Source organism: Atta cephalotes, assembly GCF_000143395.1.
Source record: "Atta cephalotes unplaced genomic scaffold scaffold00017, whole genome shotgun sequence".
In the NCBI taxonomy this organism is placed as follows: Eukaryota; Metazoa; Arthropoda; class Insecta; order Hymenoptera; family Formicidae; genus Atta; species Atta cephalotes.
The window spans coordinates 49305-71713 of NW_012130081.1; the positions used below are offsets into that span (position 1 = coordinate 49305).

At 32.3% G+C, this 22409-nt stretch overlaps 1 protein-coding gene across 1 annotated transcript in view; it reads left to right on the forward strand.

Moving 5' to 3' along the window:
• LOC105618616 (diacylglycerol O-acyltransferase 1) overlaps positions 1-22409 on the forward strand; it is a 102463-nt gene that overhangs the window by 9188 nt on the left and 70866 nt on the right. The window contains exons 2-3 of the mRNA XM_012200147.1: positions 8243-8371; positions 15420-15514. Coding sequence (XP_012055537.1) covers positions 8243-8371; positions 15420-15514 — 224 coding nt within the window. The remainder of the gene's footprint in view (positions 1-8242; positions 8372-15419; positions 15515-22409) is intronic.

Below are 22409 nucleotides of genomic sequence, written 5' to 3' on the forward strand. Positions count from 1 at the left end.
GTGTGTGTGTGTGTGTGTGTGTGTGTGTGTGTGTGTGTGTGTGTGTGTGTGTGTGTGTGTGTGTGTGTGTGTGTACGTACACAAAAGTTTCTTTTTAATTATTTTCTAATATAAAATTTACTTATAATAACAAATAATAATAAAGATAATACTTCATGCTTTGTTCCTCTATTCAATATATCTATTTTAAATATAATGATTAATACGCTGTAGAACAATGTGCAGATGAAATACCAGCACTATCAGGAAATACTGAATAAATATAAAATATGTTGCACGACAGAGAAAAGGTACTTTATACGTAAACGTGGTGTTTGGGATAACGATAAAACAATACTCTTTTAATACATCTTAGTGCACGATATTCTACGATACCGGGAAATTATGTTGAATATAAGTCCCCAATCTCGGAATAATTCATGCAACTCAGTATGACACGGGACATTAGTCATCTGTGATATATGCTGAATAATTATTACGCAGATAGATGTGCAGTTAGACACATCGTTGTTATACAGTGCGAGGTCGCGTTTGAGTATCAGTTCCAATAATAACGAGCAAGTAATTAAATAAACTCACACCCTACGATATCAATGAATTATTCTATATTTTAATGAGAAAGATGGAGAAAATGACAATTCAGTATAATATTATTATCAAATTTTTAGTTATCTCAAATGTATGCATTTATTTGATCAACATTGACGATTTTCTATAATAAAGAGAAATATTTACAGTTTAATTTATTCGTTTACGATATTCGTCGTTTTATTCGTAATTTCCAATAAAATTGTCTCGAAAAGTGACACATAGAATCGTTCGGAAAAACGTTGGTCGGATTGCGAAAATGTCGGTGATGGACAGTCAGGTATTGGCGCGAAAATTTATCTTGATTGAATTATGTTTCGTGACCACTACAGAATGCCCGAATAATTATTCGGAAACATCGTCCGCGTTTTGAAATATTTCCCGATGTGAAAGCGCGTTTCTCTATTTATTTCATTTCGCTCGCCCATCATATGTCGATTATCCTCACTCTTCTTCCTACCTATCTTCCAGTCTCATTTTTGTGTCCACTATTCTGCAAAAGGATTTTTTTCACTCGACCCAACTTCGCGGATGTTAATTTTTTTCATGCAGAGAAATAATAATCGTCATATTTTTAAATTAGATCGACAGGAATGTCAATGCGGTTTTTTGCGCGCGTTTCCTTTTATTTTGTTTAAAGCCTACCCGTGAGCGTTAGTTTGCATTTTTCAATAGTACGCGAGTTTTGAATAAACACGATTTTTGTTTTAGACGCTGTAAATAATTTCATTTGAAAATTTTCACAGTTTTATCGGTCATCACCGTATGCGTTCGCTTGTTTGCTTTTTTTCTCGCTATTTTCGGACGTGGACAAACTCCCAAAGTAATTTACACATTTAATGGTGCGTGCTTACGCGTCCATTAAAATTTTTAAATTACAAAATAATAAAAAGAAATGCGAGTATTATTTCTAACGGTAATTTACAACTGAGATGTAATAATGCAGGATGATAATAATGGTAATAATGATTCGTGGAAAAATGACGTGAAATCACCGCTGCTATTTTTTTCAATAAGACTCCTAATCAGGATTTTTCATAAGTTTGAAATAAAGATAAAGTTGCTCTTTTTTTTAATGAAATGCTACTCATTTTTTAATAGAAATGTAGTGACAAAATGATTTTGATGAGAGAGGCTATTTATTTAAACATTTATTCTGATTAGCGGATATAAAGAACGGGCAAATTCCAGAAATTCATGTAGACAGCATCAAAATGGCGGAATCATCAGCGATCATAACTGAGAGTTCAATTAAATCCGCAGATCGGTTTGAAAGCACGTTCACCGTCACATCGGCGAAGAAAAACGAATCCTCGTCGGATGATTACGAGCAAAACCTCGACGCCAAAGTTGTGCGCGCGATCGCGGTGTCGATGATCAAGGGATGCCACGGCGTGGCGACTACGTGCCGAAAACTCGTCGCGTTAGCGCAAGTTTCGCTTAAGAAGAACTTTTTTCGCGACCCATAATATGTCCACTACAAGATAGCGGAAGCGATTTGCCTTGGAGCAACAAGAAAGTGGCGCTCTCTTGGGAAGCGCGTCTTTCAGTTCCGGTTTCCGTAAGAGCAACTTACTTAGTTGATCCTTTTTTGCTCCTTCATGGTTGCGGTTTGTCAGAAAGTGGACTGAAGTATGATATTGCAACTTATGAGCGGATAGTTGATGCTACTTTTGAACTTTGTCTAAAAAGTATCGTCAACAATCAGTGTCTAGTTTTAAGCATGGTTTTCTCAACCTGACAAGACGATGTCGTCGACACTAATCTATCAATCTGAAACATAATAATGATACTATTAATGGAGGAAAGAGAGAAAAGTAATATCGATACGGAAAAAATGGTTTTGCTGAAATATTTAGAAATTTAGCTAAATACAAATCTAAAAATAATTTTTCTTCGGCCATCAAAACAATTATATAGAACTTCCAAACTGATTGCGAGAATGTTAAAACATTTTGTAGTATTACTCACGCTTGAGATTTCTATGTAATTATTTTGATGATCCAACAATTATCTTATTTTCAGATTTGCAGAGTAAACTAAGATATTACATATAGCCATACAGAAAAGATGTAATTTCATAGTCTGTAATTTCTCTGATAATTGTTAAATGGATATTTTTGAAGCCATTTTGAAAGCTTGATATTGACTATTTTATCCGAGTTTATCCTATCTATCAAAATTTCTATATAGATAATTTAGCAAAATTGTACTTTTCATTTAAATAAAATTAAAAGTACTTTCTTAAATTTTCAGCAGATATTGATCGAAGTACGCCACGACGGCGTACATCGATACGAAACATTATTTTAGCGTCATTTCTTTAATATCATATAAATCGTTTATCTCATATCGGATGACTCATTATGTTTCGACCGAGTGACAAAAGTCGAAAAGCATTTGCAGCCATATCTCACGTTTCCCGAAGACGCTGGTTGCGACACTTCGGACATATCCAGTCCATCGTCATTCTCATGCATATGGAATTTCCGAGCGACACGTCTGCGTCCTGTTTGCCCCAATATCAGAAGCGCGAGAGATAGCTCTTCGTACGCAAACCGCCGTTTCTATCGCGACTCTATTAATTATCGCGATCTGCCATAAATTCTGAGTAATAGTTACGACGTACAGGTCGAGAGGGTTTATTAGGGGGACTGTTGTGTGCGGGGTAGTGGAGAGGGAGGACGTGCGACGATGTTGTTGAATGCACGCAGAAACCGCGCTACTGAGGGTAGCTGCGGGTAATTACGACGGGGCGATATATAACGTTCGCCTGTTACATTTTATATGCAAAACCGACGGAATTCTTCACCAGACAAATTGCATCGTCATCGCGCTGTGAAGTCATCGTTGTGAAAATTTATAATATTTGCGCACGTTACATATTATATTTATATTTTAGAAATATATACCATATATTTATAGCAAATATATATTTTTAAAAATTATATGATTTTATTAATATAATATAATTAATTGATATATTACGTAATTAATGTATTACGTAAAAAATTATCAGTTTATTTGAGAAAATATCTGTCAACTAATAATAAGTGAAGTAATGGCTACTATCACACGTAACATATAACATCTGCATTCTGATAAATTATAAATTTAAATGTGACGTGTATGTATTATAACGATTATTACGGATTTTTACTGATGAATATTTTCTTAAATAATTGTACAATAGTTAGTTTCTTACTTTATATAAATATTGCATAAGTATATGTTAATTATTATATTTATCATCTTAAATCTCTAACTTTTACTCACACATATTTTAATTATTAATTGGTAAAAATATAATATTTTGGAATTTAATTTTATATTTGAGAAAAATGTAAAAAACATGGTAGAATCAGAATATTTATACAAGAAAAAGAATAATTAAAATATATTTTATGCATATTGTGCGATATCAAATCAATGTTATATACTCGTTTTATCAAATAAGAATACTTGCATAATTATTATGTATTGTTAAACATGTTAAGCATGTTACGTAGATAAGCACTGCCTCTGCGATAATAGTTATTTACGATGTGAAATAAGTATTTGTAATGAACAAGCCAATTAAGAATGCAAAAAATGAGCAACAAAGCGAGAATAATCTTTATTCTCATGTATCTTGAATAAGCTATATTTAAAACTTTAATTTTAAGAGTTCGAATAATTACTAAAATAATTATTTAACTAAAATAATAAATGGCATATTACATTTATGGCATGTTACATTTATTTACTGAAAGGATTTGCATTTTCAGTTAAAACCATAATTTGCATTTTAATTTAAAGAGATCTTAAATAAAGATTTTCATCATATTTTTTAAGATATTTATACGATTTGGAAGTTAAATTGTAATATCTTGAAGGATATAAATTCAATTTCATGGCTTTTCAGTTGTGAGTCTCTGGTTCTTCGAAATTCCAAAGAGACCGGTCTCAAGAATACATCTTATCGCTCACGCCCCGAGTTTTCGCTAGGATCTTTCATGTAAATACTTAAGACGAGAGGTTCTTCTCTCCATGAAAGTGATATAGAAGCTTCACAAGACCTATCTTGATAACAGCATAATACTAGCGGTCACGAAGTAAGAGGCAATCGAGAAGTCGGCAAAATAGAATCGCTTGATATGAGATTTATTTTCCTTCTATATATTGATTACGGATATCATAATGTTATTTCTAGCGACAGTAATTCGTGATTTATTTATGGACGGATTTTTCTTTGTTAACGTAAAAATCACAATTTTGAAGAAATATGAAATTTAGAATATAATTGTTTATAAATAAGTAATTTAATTAATTTACGCGTCATGCATTAGATTATTTAAAACGATTCCTTTAAATTGCCCAGAAATATCTTTTTTTTATATAACAATATACGTTACGGAGAGAATTTTCTTTTAAAATTTACTTTGAAAATATGGTATAGTTGTGATACAATATAATATTTTAAAGATTTTTACCATGCAGTAAAATTGATCAAATTTATTTTATACCTTACTGTAGTTTTATTTATTAATGAATAAGAGAGATTTACATTAAAATTCTTCGAAATACAATGTTATCCTATGACTGTCATATTTTCAAGGTAAATTCTAAGAAAAAATTCTCTCCGTGTAGAAAATTTACTTTCGATCTTATACTGTAGTGCAGTGTTTAAAATGTATACGTTTGAAACATTTTTGTAAAACAAACATTTAAACAATATTTTAATTTTAAATGTTTTGGTGTTTTAAATACACAATGTTTTCTTTGAAAAAGTTTAAAACTAAAATATTTTTAAGTCAAGAATAAAATATTTTAATATTTTAAAATTAAACATTTCTTTTTTGAATTCATTTGAAGAAAATTATTTTTTAGTTTTGAGAATGAGAGCTTGGATGGAAAGAATGTTATAATGACAAGAATATTAAGTGTGTTAAAAGTAACTTTAAGTATAAAGTAGAATAAGAAGTCCCATCTTATTTCTTTGTTCTTTGCTATATATTCATTGTGATGCTATTCGAGATCCTTTTAGTACGTAACTCTTTTCGCATCGTCATGTACGTTCAATATGCACTTTAGATATTGGAAATTCCGTATGGTGCGCTACTCTCGCATGACTGGCAAGTACGCATCGTCAACAATACTCCGTGCATGAAATCTGAATGATATCTATAGCGTATGATAGAGGATCGTAACACAAAACCCTCTTGTCTTGATGTCTCTAGGGTGGATTATATATCGAATGCGTCTCCGTAATCGGCTTCCACGATACGCGTCTGTCATCCGTTCGTTGGTAGCGCGCACGCGACAAGGGTCGATGAGGATCATCGTATAAACTTTTCGAAAGGTTTTGTCTTGCGGTGTACAAAACACTCGAGTACCTCTCATATCTTTGATCGAGAAGATGTGCTTGCTATTCATGACAACGGTTGCCCGTGTCGAATGTGCAACTAATACACTGTTAGATTACACCAAAGGAGCAATGAGAATTCAATCTCTTGAATCAAAAATAGCATTTTGTTATTTTTAACTTCCATGTGCACCAAAATATAAATCAATATATTTCTGTTATTAGTTTCTGTTATTAACTAATATTTATATTACGTATTCATTTAGTAAATAATAAATAAGATTTGAGTCAAATTTAGTATCTATGTTTTCTTAAATTAAAATGTTTAATTCTATTATTTTAGTTAAATTATATTGATATATTGAGTAAAAATAGTGATGACTTATAAAAATATTTAAAAATAATTCAAATTGGGACTAATTTGACATTATAAATTTAATAGTGTTTTTTATATTACTAAGAGGGTAGCAAGGAAATAGACAAATTAGTTATTGATTATGAATTGTAAAAGGTGCTCATTTAAATGTCATTTACTCTAAAAAAATTGTACGATGAAGTTGTTTTTTAACTAAAACAATTTCATACAAAATTTTATTATTTTCTAAAAACACGATCTTGAGATTCTCTTTTTAACTCTTCATTATTTATGTGGAGTCCATAACATCTCGACTTTATAAATTCATTAAATGTAAATGTTATTTTTTATACACATTACATTTAGTACGAATTATTTTACAATTAAAAACTTTTTTGCATTTATCTTTACTTAAAGGATATAAAATAGTATCAAGTTTGATTTCAAACATTAAAGGGAGCAATAAATATTGAAATATGATATTAGGTTATTGGAAACATCTCGCGTAATTAATTACATTAAAAAAGCTACGAGCACAGGATTAACCATCTTATTTTATTATTAGTTGCAACTGCAACATTGTTGTTTTTAATTTTGTAAATAATTTTTCTTAAAGAAAGGCTCTAAAGACAAATAAATTTTGAAAGTGAAACACACATTGCACGTATCTTCGTGGGATCAGGATACATTGTTGTTACTGTTCACTTTAATATCTCAACGAAGCGTGGTTTAAATGAAAGGGATGTCTTGAATGCCTGCCGAATACGAAACAATGTCCGTCGAGAGTACAAAATCAGAGAGTCATGTACATAATATAATAGTAATTTTGCTACGATTGTCTGTTATAAACTACATTTTGTTACTAAACTTGTATGGAAAACGCGAGAATTGTAAATCCCACGGGTGTCTCCGAGACAAAACTGCTTGCTCGATCGTCCATCAAATAATGAGCATCTTTTATTGCAGTAAAAGTGACTTATATCATTTACCGCATCGTCACGTGTGAACTATACGTCAGTCCGTAAATTGATATAAGGACATGTATAACCGTGCGATATGAAAGCTCCTTTATTGCCCCATTCTCATCTCTATGACGTTCATACGTCTTTCTTCATACCGCTCGCGCACAAGGATCATTTTGCTAGTATGGCGCCAGAACGAGAATATTCTCCTTAATACCTTCTTCTCCTTTAGCTATACTCAGCGCTTGGTCTATTATCGAATTTCCGTACGTATAATAACGAGCTCGCTATTCATAAAGAGATCCTGAAGAAGCGAATACAAAATATACATGAAGGCATTACTTGTAACTCAACTTTTGAGAAAATTAATAATTATTACGTAACATATTTTATAAAGTGATTGCGTTGAAAAATTTTACTAGTTCAAGGAAACGAAACAACTTTTTAAAATTATTATACTATATTTGTAATTTTGACTTTGAATTCTGTTACCAGAAATCATGTCGAATTTTTGATATAATTAATTTTAAGATGTAGCATTTCTTTTCAAATAATTTAGGTATGACAAATACTGAACAAAATGAATATTTCCAAATTTTAATTATAATTCAGAATCGTGATCAAGAATCTTAGAATGAAAATACGCTAGGTGATTACTGCTGGACTTTAATATGTCTTTAAACTGATCCAAAGTCATATAATGAAACAAAAATGAAATGTTCAACTCCTGATTTAATTTCCTATTTTAAAAACTTCTAACTAAACACTCTATATGTTTATTGAAAGAAATGTCTTTTCTTGTATCTCAAAAATTAATTCATAAATATTTCGATGGCAGATTCGGATTCAGCGTCGAAAAAATTATTTTAGAAACAATCTTCATATGTTTTTCCACAAAACCCTATTTGCGAAAACTAATATTATTGACGATATCGCTATAATAGCAAAGTAATGGAGAAACGGATAATTCAAGTTCTTTTATTTTTTTTACAGATGTCACTATCCAAGAGATAGTCTTTTTTCGTGGAGCTCCGGCTTCGATAACTTCACGGGATTCGTCAATTGGGGCTTCTTGCTACTAGGTATTGGTGGTATTAGGTTACTGCTTGAAAATTTTATAAAGTGAGTATCTCGAATTGTAATAATACTTTTTTTCGTATCTAATGGACGTGGTAGATTTTATTGGGTCATATATATTTCCGATGATGGATTTGTCAATAATAAACGCTCGAGTGGTGCATCATAGTACACAATAATGTCGACTATTCAATCAACGGAAATGATATTAATTGTTTTTATTAGCATAATGAAAATAAATTATATTATCTGACTTAATAATCAATTATCCATACTTACAAAATTGTATAAAATATAAATTATGATGAATTAAAAAATTAACTTGTCATTAATAAGACGTCATAAAAAATATTTTGTATTCTATTATTATTTATATTAGAGATATTTTTTAATTTCTCAAAAAGGTCAAAAAAAAGTCTTCGCTTATTTGTATTTAAAATGGATGAAAAATCTTCGAATGAAGAGCTAAATGTTGGATTGATTGAATTCGTTGATCTTAATAATATAAGAAAAAAATTTTATATTAAGAGATATAAATAAAATAATGATCTTTCACTTATCTATTCTACCTAGATATTAAACTTGAATATGAATTTAGTTTTCACTTTTATTTTTTTATTGTAAAATTAGTTTTTCTTGAATATTTATTGCACTATTCCTCACAGAAAGTGATATATAAGTGATATATAAATAGTGATATATGAATGTCTATAATGTTTTGAATTTTGATCTGTGGGTGGCTAAATGATCATTGACATGTGGTTATCACCCTCAATTAGTCACCCTCGAGGAAGTGAAACAAAGAAAGTTCTAACAAGCAATAGTATCATCAAAAAGTTTTTATTGCCTTAGCAAAATGAGAAGAGGGAGTTTTTGTATGGGGTGATAGCTAATGGGGATAGGGAACTAAAGGCCTATCAGAAGTGTCTTTATTGGTTTGATGGATGCACTACCGTAATAATTTCTAGGATACGACAAAAAAAATCGATTGCCAATAGGCAAGCAAAATTGAGTTTGTAGCTGTAATTATAACGGTGTAATTGTTCTCTAACTATAGATCGTGTAAGTGCACGTTATTTGTTTGGCAAATGGTTGTTGGAACATGACAGGTTGTCAACTGGTAAGATTGCATGATCTGATTTTGATGCGCTCGTATTTCATCGCAAACACGCTATGGATGGAAACAAATTTGATACCTTTAGAAACTGAGCACTGCCATTGTTGCGATAGTATGAGTGTGTCATTCGATCTCTGATTCAGTGAGGTTCATAGTAATGAGAAAGACGAAAAACAAAAAATAGCACACACAGCAAAAGTTTGAAATGTTATTTGTCCGATATATATATATATATATATATATATATATACATATACAGACTGTTAAATTTTTGAGATTCGAAGTTGTATATTTTTAATTTAAGATATATAATATTTGCAAGATAAGTTAAAGCGAACCATAGCAACGTCGCAAAGAGAGAGATGTTTAAATTAGATATAAATTCTATTATATATCGAGCGAGATAATTTATGCTTATCATTTTGATAATTTAATTTATTTCAGCGCTTGTTGTAAAATTTATGTACTTTTTAATACAAATTATTTGATTGACTTATCAATATTGTATAGACGGTTACTTTTGCAATATGCTGCCAATGAGAGAAAGAAAGGAGAGTATGAATAATAGCAAATTAATTTAAGAGTGGCAGAATGAAACGGAACTGACCGCGCGCGCGCGTTCTTTGCCTTTTTCAATTGAATTAGTTTGTAGCGATGGCCACGAACCAGTACTTACGAATTCAATGTTCAAATAATTTAAGCTTGAATATTTTTTTATACTTTATTCATAAATTTGCATCTTGATGTAAAATATCAATAATAAATTAGGTTGAATCAAGATCGCATTGTCACAGAACTAATAATTTTCTTACGTGCATTGATATACTATTGCTAGATCCGCGACTCTTTCTCTTCTTCTGGATCTTTTGCAGGATATTGTGCTCAGAGGAGTAAGCTATCTTCTTCTTCCAAGGGTAAGAGAGAAACGTAAGCGTTGTCCATGAATAATTTCAACGAGATTTTTATCACTGTTGTAAACTCTCGGCCTCGCGTCCGGCCGCTCCTGAGGGCGCGTAACAGAAATTTATCACGCTCGTTAAGCGCAGAAAAACTTTCGAGCGAACTTTTGCGACGTAATTGCTCGAGGTAGCCTCGACACGCGCTTCGTACGAGCCCGAAACAAGCGCAGCTACAAACGGCCGTAAACGATTATGTTCGAATCCAAAGCATTTTAGCATTCAATGCCTTTAATTTGCTACACTGAAAAAATTTACTAAATCTTAATAATATTTCTTTGAATAGTGGTAAGTGAACATTTACTTACAATAAATAAATATTTATTCAATGAAATCAATTATAGTTAAATCAAATTAATAGTTTTTGTATCAAATAAATATGTTTACATTTAATAAATATTTATTTATTGTTGTTAGAACTATAAAAACAAATATTTATTAAAATTTAATATTGTTTTTCAATGCTGCTTAGATAATCCAGTTTTACAATGAGTAATATTTAAAAATTATATTTGTACAATGGATAAATATATATTTCTGAGCAGTTAGTTTAATAAAATGTTTTGATGAATTGAATAATTGATATGAATCTCGTATCAATCTTTATCTTGAGATGGAGAATGTTTGGATTCGTAATTTAGATAGGTATCTTTAGAGCTATATATGTATATCTAACAGTGTAGGGATACACTTCCAATTAATACGTACGTCGTGTTTCAACGCGCTTTATATGATATAACGTTCAATCGGCTAGATAATTTCGTATATAATCGCGTCACCACTTAATTAACTTCGGCACTTCCGAATGAACACTTCGAAGAAATCGTAACCATTTAATGCAGTCTGCGTTCTCGACTGATTCGTTTCAGCCGGTAAAAAGACTTTTCCAGACTTGATTCGTGAAGAACAAGAGCAAGCGACAGCCGAATCGCGAGGATGAGACTGTCGACACGATTTTGCTGGGATCGAGATTAATCGATGGGATGAGGGTGGGAAAGGGAAAAGAGTAGATTGGCGACTGAAAAAAAGCACGTCGGTAAGAAAACGGGTAGATGCTTCTCTACGAAGTGAAAAAAGGCAGCGAAAGAGCTCAATTAATCGAACTCTCGACGAAAGACTCTCTCGCTATCGATAAAAGTCCACGGAGGTGGGTAAAGGAAGTTACTGAAGTTTCTTGATGCCTTGTATTTCGTATCCATTGTGCGGATTGTTCGTAAAACTTTTTCAGAAATTTTTCATGCAATTATAATTTATGCAATTTGAGATACGAATGTGCGTTTATTTCAAGGCACGATTTCGTCGATCTTGAATTATTTTCTACACATTTTCACGACTTAGTTCTTAATATAAAAATGTGCAAGAATTATTAAATCTCTCTCTTGGAAAATTATTATACTTTTTGCGGTTATAAATGGAGCGACAAATAAGAAGAGATGGATAAGACAAACAAGTAAAGTAGGACAATTAATTTGTTTTCTTGATTTTCAAAACGCTCTGCTAAAATTTGTAGGAATTATAAATATTTTTATGTTCAATTTATGTAATGGAAAGATACTTGAATTTTTTTTATTTTTTTTCGCGTAATCAAATTTTCTCGAAATATTAAAAATAAAGATTAATATTATTGAACTCCAGTCGTGATATAACATATTAAAAATCAATCTGTGGTTTTCTAGATATTGATATTATCTCAATAATAATTATTATCTTGCTTTATCAATCATTTTTAAAAAAACTTGCATTGTATCAGAATACAGATCTCTTTGATTGTTTTTATCTAGATTACAGAGTTCTGTAGTTATATATTATAACGTAGAAAGAATTAACGTTACTGGAAATTTAATAGTTCTCAATATTGAATATTTTGTTTCGTATATTGTACGCATGATATTTTTTTTTAGATAAATCAATATTGAGAAGAAAATAGCGAGGAGCAAAATGAAGAGATAAATTGATTTGTAAGAAAAGAATAAAGATGCTATGTATAAGTTATAATGGATTTATTAAACATATGGAATGTGACATATGAAATCATTAATAATCATATTTTAAATAAATTATTATTTACAGCTTTAGAAAAGATCGTTAATAAATTTTAGACCGTTAATAATCGTATTTTATCGGGATAAATAAATAAATGTTAACCTGCGCCCCTTTCACTTTCTCCTTGAGAACAATTCATCTCTCCTCACCGAGCCAATCCTTAAAACGAACCTTCAGGCCATACCATTAATTTCAGAGAAGAAAAATCATCTTCGGCATTTTTTACAATCATAGAAGTGAGAAAGACGTCTCGTTTCGCGCGTATACTTAATATTTAATGCGAATCGTTCACGCGCTCACATTTTCATTCGGCCTGTCCCATATTGGTGCCATAACTCTTGCTCCAATCTGGACCTCCGTGCGCTCTCGTACCCACCGAGAGTCACCCCCGACGTTTCCCTCTTACCACGTTCGACGTGAAATTGGGGATTTTATCGTGACGCTGTATTAACGAACTCTGGCGGACGAGCGTGGATTTAACGGGCAGATCAAGATGGCTATTCCCGCTGGGGAAGAAATTTAATATCGTTTCTGCTCACGTCTCGAAGCGATGAGTTTCGATAAGTGCGATATCCCCTTAACTTTCTACTCGAAAAATGTTTTATGAGATCTCATCCACTATGTGTATACACATATCGAAGCCGGATCGGTTTAATCATCAGCACTCAACGATTGTTTCCTTTTTCACTGATGAATCTTTCCGTTTCGCTGAAATGAATATTTTATGAGTACGAATGAATTATCACCAGTTTAACAGTAACAGTTTTTTTTCTTTTTGACGTTGGCTCTTTTTTATACTACGTTAATGGAATGTAAAAAACTCCAAAGTTTTGTCTTTCGAAATATTTGGACACACTGTTGCATCTCCTATTAAATATTTGACTTTGATAAATTAGTTTGAATAAAATAAAATGATTGATTGAGATTGATTTTCTATAATTAATTAATTTTTTCCGCATATTATACGGTCATATATAAAGCGGTAAACTTTAATTGACTTAAACGTTGCTATATCAAAATTGGAATTTACATTATTTGTATTGTATGTTGCATTATTTATGTGCGTATCGACATATGTGAAGATATTTTCACAAATTATTATCGATCGGCTGTCACATGATGCGTTGCATCAATTAATTATGAACGAGATTCGTCTTTTTTCCATGCTATTGTTCAATTACCGTAACTGCGTTAATATAGGTTCCGCAGAAAACTAGGTCGGTGATTGCGTCCCAATAAATATTGTCTATCTGAAACAAATCGCGTCGACTTCGAATACTTTAATTATTTGACCTATAAACCTCGTTTATTATCGTTAACTGTACGACCTGACGTGTACGAACTAAAGCCATTAGTGTGCAATGCCACTTTTTTTTCGGCTGATACACTTATCTCACGCGTTGCTCAAGAAAATAATGTTTTTAATGGCTTAGATCGATACCCATCGTAAATTGCATTTTCAGACTAATATAGTGATAAGACACGTTGAATGTATTCTTATGAACACAACAGTGATAATAGCCGTCAAATACATTTGTCTATTTCATCAAAATAAATGAGAAGGTTATTTTCATCCGTTGCATGTTACAAATTATCATACATTACACAAATTGTCTTCACTCACTATAATTTTGACTTTATCACATTGATATTTATAAACAAAACGTATTAAATTTATGCAAATTCTATTTGAATATTCCGTACAGCTTTTGTAATCAATATATAGATTTTTATAGTATACGGACAAACATAACTTAATTGAATATCGTAGTTTAGCATATATCCCATTTGTTTATTATGTTATCAGACACGTCCCATTTCTGCATAACTCCGTTTGATTTACGTGCAGAAATTAATGATTCGTGTGCGCGCAGAAAGTGCCATTTTACGAAATTGCCAATAAATAATCCGGCACGATTTAGTCAGTCGGCATCGTTTATAATATTTTCCGACGTGCGCCATCAAAATAAATCACAGATTCACATCAAGATCGCAGTCAATCATGGGACAGACGTTTTCTGCATTTCCATTGAGTCGACTTTCCAGGAAAATCGTTTTATTTCCTAGCATGAGCTTCCCTCCCTTTACGCGGTGCGATGCGACAGTTATTATTTATCTCAAGAACAAAGACCTGCTCCCTTTATTTTCTTTTGTTCCTTCCTCAACCATTTCTGAAGAAGAGATCTTACCAGAGACAGACTATAATAATGAAGCGTTTGCTTCTTCGGTTTGCATCACGCTTAGTACGCCAACCATGAAAAACTAAAGATTATAATTGAAAACGTGCCGCGTTTTATCTTTATTTATTCTTTGTTGCTCGATTTTATTTTCCTTTTAATACAACAAGATAGCTGCATATCTCTTCAAATATAAATAAATTTATCGACGGTGATTTTATTTTGCATGCACAAAAACACAATTTAATCGTCTGTAATATATTTCTGTAATTTATTTCTTTTCACGTGTATACCATTTGTATTATTACAATTAATATTATGTCGGTTTTGTTATCGTATTATTTAACTGCAAATTATTGTAATTATTAACCTTCCGTCTGCAATGATATTTTTACTCCCTCCATTCAGCTCAAGTTTTTTTACTGTTTTAAGCTTTTAAAAAATAAAAAAATTATAGTTATTTTTCAATATTTTTAGACATTATATTATGTATATTATATATTTTTAACAACATATTTATGAACAAATTTTTTAGTAACATATTTTAGAAGAGGAAATCGGACTTCTTTATTTCAGAGAAATCCAAAAGTAAAATTTTGTTTTTACAGAAAAAAATCAGAGTTGCAGAGAGACAGAGGGTTAAATCATTATTACTTGTTAAGAATTTCTATTGGAAATTATTTATATTTTAAATTAATTAAGAAAAAATATCCCATTAATAATTAATGATATAATATGTCTCAAAAAATAATAATTGTAATATATCATAAATAATAAAAGTATTTTATTCTGTATTGCAGATATGGAATCAGAGTAGATCCCTGGCAATGGTTTCTTTTCCTTAGCGGCAAGAATGATGGCGGCGAAGAATATCCTTCGTTGTTGCTGATCTGCTGTAAGTAAAACTGCCGATATGTCATTTTATATTCGTTCAACAGATCAGAAAGGAAACAAAACTGTCAATGTTCATGGCCTCGATTACAAAATGATCGACATTTATTGTAAGACTTTCGTCAATGTCGATATAAACGAAAGTATGTCAACTGGAAAAATATTGATTGCGCATCTTACGTTTAACAGCGTGATTTGTGTTTTTCAAGACAGCTTTTTAAATTCTATCACTGTTACAGAATATTTTAATAATGCTGAAAATTATTTCTACGATTGTAAAAAATGTATTAAGCAAAACAAGATTAGCAACAATAAAACTGTAGAAACAGAAAATTATTTAAATTATTAAATTAAATATTAGGAAAATTATTAAATTGTATCGCAATATGCATAGAAATTCGTATTATCTCATACGATATCTATTCATTGAGTATTTAAAATGAAAAGCTGACTGGTTCGCAATAGCTTTTCGCTGTAAAAATCTATAAAATTGAGCTCCATCGGTGAGAGAAGGAAGGAAACTATGCCAGACTCTAAATTCCACTTTTATTGTCGCGGGTCGTGGTCGGTCCACGTTGATTCTCTAGTATCCGCGGTAATTCAATTTCACCATTTTCTGGTCATATTTTTTTTATTTAATCTATACGTAATGTGAATATCCATCGATATTCTCGCTTTTAAACTCAGCTATAATGACTCATATAACTTTATCGCTAAGGATAAAAGAAACGGGAACAATACAAAACGTCGAGAAAATAATGAATAATAGTTTGAGAATTCAAAGTCAAACTCTATCTTCTCTTGGCAGCTGATCATAGATAACGTTCAAGCAGAAATAAAAGTTAATAAAAAAAAGAATAGGGAGAATACATTAAAATTGTTCGGAGTGAAATGAAGAGAGGAGTGCGGGATAACGTCGGTGATGCTGATACGAGATGGGAGGGAAAATGAAGTCTGTTTCTGTCTGGCAACTCAGCTCCTGTTTTAGTTATCTCGTTATGACTTGCGTATTGCAAAATTACAAAAAGGTGAAAACAATTTGGCGGGATAATTCCCTATCTCCCCAGGATCGATTCTGAATGTTTCTCTAGGTGTTTATTTCAGTTGCTTATTTCAAAGAGTATTCGAGTGTTTTTGTAATGTAGAAGTACAATTTGCTTCTATTATATAATGCTGGAAAAACTAATGCAGACGAATCTTTTTCGTAATTTATTTTCTGATTGTGTTAGAACAAACATGAGTAAGATGGCCATTTTACCCAAGTTTACCCTATATAATATGCTTGCGGAATTATTACGTTTTGTTCAAAGATTCCAATATCTAATACGTATGTTTTTTCTATTTCGTCAAATATTTTATACTACTATATAGCAATAGTAAGTTTATATTTAATTAAGTTAAATATAAATATACATATAAGAAAAATATTCGAGAAGTTAATATTTTTGCTGACATTTAGATTTTACATTTCAGTCACTAACAATATCGCACAACATTCATTGTGAGTAGAATTTCAGTATCATTCCCAGTAGAATTCAAGCTCGTTAGCTTTTGTGACGTAATGTTTTTAGTCTAGACTTTTTAAAGTGGGTCGAAATTCAACGAGTCTCGCGTGAAGCATAAATTTTAAAGCACGCAAGGCATCGTTCCTTTAAATAGCGAACATATTCCTCGCGTATTGTCCCCTTAGTGCCGCATAGTGTGCTCGCTTGTTGCGTTTCATCCGAGGTTGCAACGCCATAACTTACATACGTGCAACAATCGCGTACGTGCAGTTTTAAATGCGGATTGCACGCACAATGGTTGCAAATTAGCAGCTACAACAGGAAGAAAGATCATGAAAAGTTCTGAAATATTAATAATGCGAAAAAAAGAATTATAATAACGTAGGTGTCTTCTTTTTGACGAACTAACTAACATCTTTTAAAATTCATTAAAGAGTTATTTATCTTATTTATTATAATATACCCACAAATTATTTATTTCGTTAAAGAGTTATTTTATTTATCAAATAATTTTTCGTGATATTTAATCGTGATATTATTACAGTATTAAAAATATAATATTTGATTTTCTATATTCATTTTACACAAAAAAGTAATGAATAATGTTTATAAAAATAATATTATTTTTTATTTAATCTCTTTGGCGTTAAAATCGATTCTATCTGGAGGAATTACTCTTTTAGTCTTGAAGTCGTTCGAAAAGAGATTCTTGTATAATTTCCATATAGTTATAGTTTTCCTAATAGTCTCAATCCCCAGTGCAGATTGAACGCGGGCGGCTTACGTCGACTAAGCCGCTATGGAGGGTTGCATCATTTACACATAAGGGAGCGTAATACTCATGGGAAACTACGGCTAATAGTTCCCATATTTTAGAATCTGCGTCGAGCGCCGTCGTTCCTACCAACGGTAAATTCGTTTCCTTTTTATATAACCAACTCGACCTTGTTTCTGTCTGCCTCCATGGAGGACCGGATAGAATATGTTTCGTTATCCCTATTTTATGCGACCCTTTTCATAATAATTTTCATAGCGAGCTAGCCTAAATTACCTTTTAAAAATACAATACAAGGCTTCTCGCAATGGCCGTTTAGTTATTAAAATATTAATTATTTTCGAGTATCAGATATTCGCTCAGCTAGATTCATTATACAGAAAAGGAATACATTTTTTCATTCGTATCTGTTTTATGGATCTATCTCTCTTTACTTCGGCATTATTAAAACTTTAGTCGCGTTATTTATAACGGAAACGACATAAATAACTGTTTGAGCGGATTCCGATAAATGGCTACAAAAAATGTCGGATTCGAGAACAATATGCTCAATTAAAATTTTGTTGCGGATATTTTTCGACAATTAATGCAGAAACACTATAGACTAATAAAGCGTGTGTAGTTTGTTATAAACATGAAGAGTATTTATAAGGTTTATTTTCTGTAGTTAAATAAATGGTTGGAAACTATTAGAATTTAAAGTGAGGTAGATATATATTTGATATTTGGAGAAAACGAGAAAGAGAATTTTAGTTTAGTGTAGGAATAAAAAATCTGTAATTTTTCATTTACGTATTCCTTTATCAGATGCAGTATTTGATTTGTTTGATCAATATTTTGTGATTATTATTATATTAATATCTTTTAACACATTTAATATGTATTTAATATGTATTTAATATGTATTTATTAAGATAAAAACGAAAGTGAATATAAAATCATTATTCATTATCAGAATTATTAATCCATTTATCTCTTTCGCATTTCGTTTTTCAGTAAAAATAAATTTATGCGTTGATTTGATTATAACTGGATCTTATTGAAAATATTAAAATAAACTTTCTTAGTGATCATTTATGCAGATTTGTTCCAATTTCGAACAGTTATAGATGCAGATTATACGTTTTGAAATAAGAACGCTTTGATTTAACAATGACAGAATCGAGAATAAAGAAAGATCTAGATAAATATATCGTTTCACTTTTTGCTCTTCGAGTTTTTGCTCCCAGGATTTCCAGGGTAAGGAAATGGACCTTGCCAGGGAACCGTGTATGCGGCTGTCCGTTCGGTGGTTTTCCGGAAGTTCCGGGAAGTTCTAGGGTAACTTAAAGTTAACTATAACTCAATGCTCGTAGCCCTTACGCTGTATAACGAGTCTGGGACTAAATGTGAAAGGGTACGCCGACCGGCGACCACCGACCATCCAGCCAACCGCCATGATAGCTCACTGGGTTTGTTCTCATAACGTCTGCTACACTGTCGGCGCCCAGCCGCAGTGTATCTTACTCTCTGTTCGCCGAGTGTTAAGACCGAATCCAGCGAGATTTGCATGCCGTGCCTGTGAATTTCGCACGCTGAGCGCTAAAACAACCACGCTGAGGTAAAGCAATTAACGATGTCCACCATAGCTGTCAATCCCCCTGCGTCACACGTTGTAATGGCATTTCGCAAAAGAATCTACTACCGAAATACCGACGTATAATGGTCTCGTCGCTTTAGATTACAGTTACAATTAGATATAATATTTTTCATGCATAAACCGCGTTAAATTGTTGGAGAATATTATTCAGAAACTCTGCTACATTTACGTAAAATGAATATTTTGACGATACTTTTTTTCTTCTTAATTTCCCCTTTTAGTTTTCTCTCGGAATAATTGGTTCGCATGTCATTTTACGCAGACGGTTTTAAGCGAATTTTGCATTCAGCTTAATATTCGAAACAATTATCACTTTTTCCTCATCTCTTATCCAGAATGCTATCAAAATTGTGCAAGAATGAATTTCACGAGAGGTGAAATTTTAAAAGGACCGATGCGATTGCGAACTAGGCGTTGGAATGAGAGAATTGGCGCGATAGAGATCGTTTTCGCGTTAATTTCGAAAGGCGAATTTCCGGGCCAAGTTTTCATGCCGGGTGTGATGTTGTATGTTTCGCCGTTCGCGCTGGTCATTAAAGCGCAGAATGGGAAATGGAGCAACGGGTCGTATGAATTACTTAATCCGCGCACGAGCAGCACGGCGTGCAAGTAATCGAATCAAATGTGAGATTGCCCTCACGAAATCCCTCCGCACGCATTCCCTATCTGTGCATCCCTCCCATTTATTATCTATGTGCTCGACCCAGCTAACGTAGACTTATTATAAGTGCGTATCGACCGAACTATTATGGACCTTTTTTTATCTCTTCACCTGTGCGTTTCTGATTAAAGGTCTGGCGGTTTGGCGTACCATTATCTTTCCGCATGATTTTTTTTTTCTCGTTACAAAAATCAGCGTAGGAAGATGTATTGATATATAGAATGTAACTATCAATACATGCACAAAATATTTCGCTGGAAATTATTTGAGATTGAAAATTACGATTTTGCATACATTATAAAGAAAAAATACGTACACACGGAGAGAATGGTTTTGCTGAAATATTCAAGAATTTAGCTAGATATAGATTTGAAAATAATTTTGTTAGATCATCAAAATTTTTAGATAAACATTCAAACAGAAAAAATTTTAACATTCTAGCAGTCAGTTTGAGTGTGCTATCTAGAAATTTTGATGATCTAACAAAATTATTTTCAAATTTGTATCTATTATAGCTAAATTTTTGAATGCAAAATCGTTCTCTTCGTGTATGATAAATATCATTCATTAAAAAAATAATTGAATAAGCGTATCATTAATTGAAAAAATAATTAATAGTTTTTGAATATATAGAATAATTTTTGAATATATAGATATTGGAAAAGTATTTTGAAACTTAGAGACAGGAGTAGATAGAGTATGAAAAATTCAGCTTTCAGAACTCGCAGACAGAAAACAGACAGTGAAAAGATAGAACTCTGTATTTTCTATTTACAAGATTTTCTTCCATAGAAATTTTATGAATTTTAAGAATTTAAAAGATTAGATAAAAAAAATATCTATTTCACTTTGGTACGTTTGTTATATTAATCAGGTACAATTATAGACTATTTAGAGATCTTGTTTAAAGTGAAATACTACCATAAGATATTAAGAATATTATGAGTTTTTTTTTATGGCCATAATAAGATTTAGAGGTAAAAGGCTTGGAAAATGTCATTCAGTGCCGTTTTAGAATTGCGTTTATAAATCTCTTCTGTGTGTTGCTTGAAGACGAAAACAGGGTAGCGTCGGTTAAAGCTCGCAGAAGCCTCCGTTCGGGCGATGACGCGAGCCCACTCCTGGATTAAGGAGGTATAAAGAAAGATAGAGTGGAAAAAGGACTTGTTGGTAAGAGGGTGGGAAGTGGAGACTTGGAGAGTGAAAAGAAAGAGCGAAAGAAAGGTGGCGTTGTGTATACGTTATATCTATATACAGAACCCACTAAAGTCGGAAGACGAGGTATGAAAAGAGGCGATTTTCCGTCCGCGGTTTACGTTGCCTTTTTATTGCCAGTCAGTAGAGCGGCGGTGTCGCCACCACCGTCACCCAAAGGCATCGTCGAGAGTAGCCTGAACTACGCGCGTCGAGTGCTAATTACGAATAATTATGAGTGCTAATTAAGAGTCCTTTGTCGCGATGGCGCATAACTATGCGTCAACGTATGATACACGACGCTTTTATGACCAATATAAAACCTGTGTTAACGCCCGAGACGTCATAAAAATAATCGGTTTAAAGTCTGCGTTAAAAAAGCCATTTAACAATAAATTAAATGCTTTTTAAATGATACGTATAATAGCCATCGTTTTTCCGTAATTAAAATATACACGATTTATAATACCCATTGACTTATCATCCATAAATCGATCTTTTTATTCACGCTTGAATTTTCATCCAATTCCACCGATGAAACACAAACAAGAAATTGAATTAATAAAACGGAAATAATAACCGACTTATTATTAAAAGAAGTATATCTTGCGACAATTTTCGCGTTAACTTTAATTACTGTATTAGCGAAGAGGGTTGAAGACGCTGCAAAATAAGACGCGCCACTGCGCCTACTTGGCGTCAAACTTTCATGAAACACGTTGAAAGAATGTCGCCAACTCGATGTCAGAATCTAATTAAGATCCGCCCCAGACGGGATTTTATCTCTCTTTCTCTCTCATCTTCGCCATCTCGGACGACGAGTTTTCGCGAGCTGCGCCATGTAACCGGGCGTCTTCTCACCCGAGCGACGCGGCGACTCGCAGCCGCCCGAGACATCAGCTAGGAGAGATAGGAGAGACTAGAAAAAGTAAAAGTCTTAATTAGTTAGCGGCTGAGATCAGAGATCGAGGGTGGAAGGTCGATTGCCTTCAAGCCCGGTGCACGCTCGCTATCATTGTCTGTTTCACACTAGATTCGTATGCTCGACTCTCGGTCTTCTTTTCTTCTCTCTCTCTCTCTCNNTATCTATNTCTTCTCTNTCTCTCTCTCTCTCTCTCTCTACGT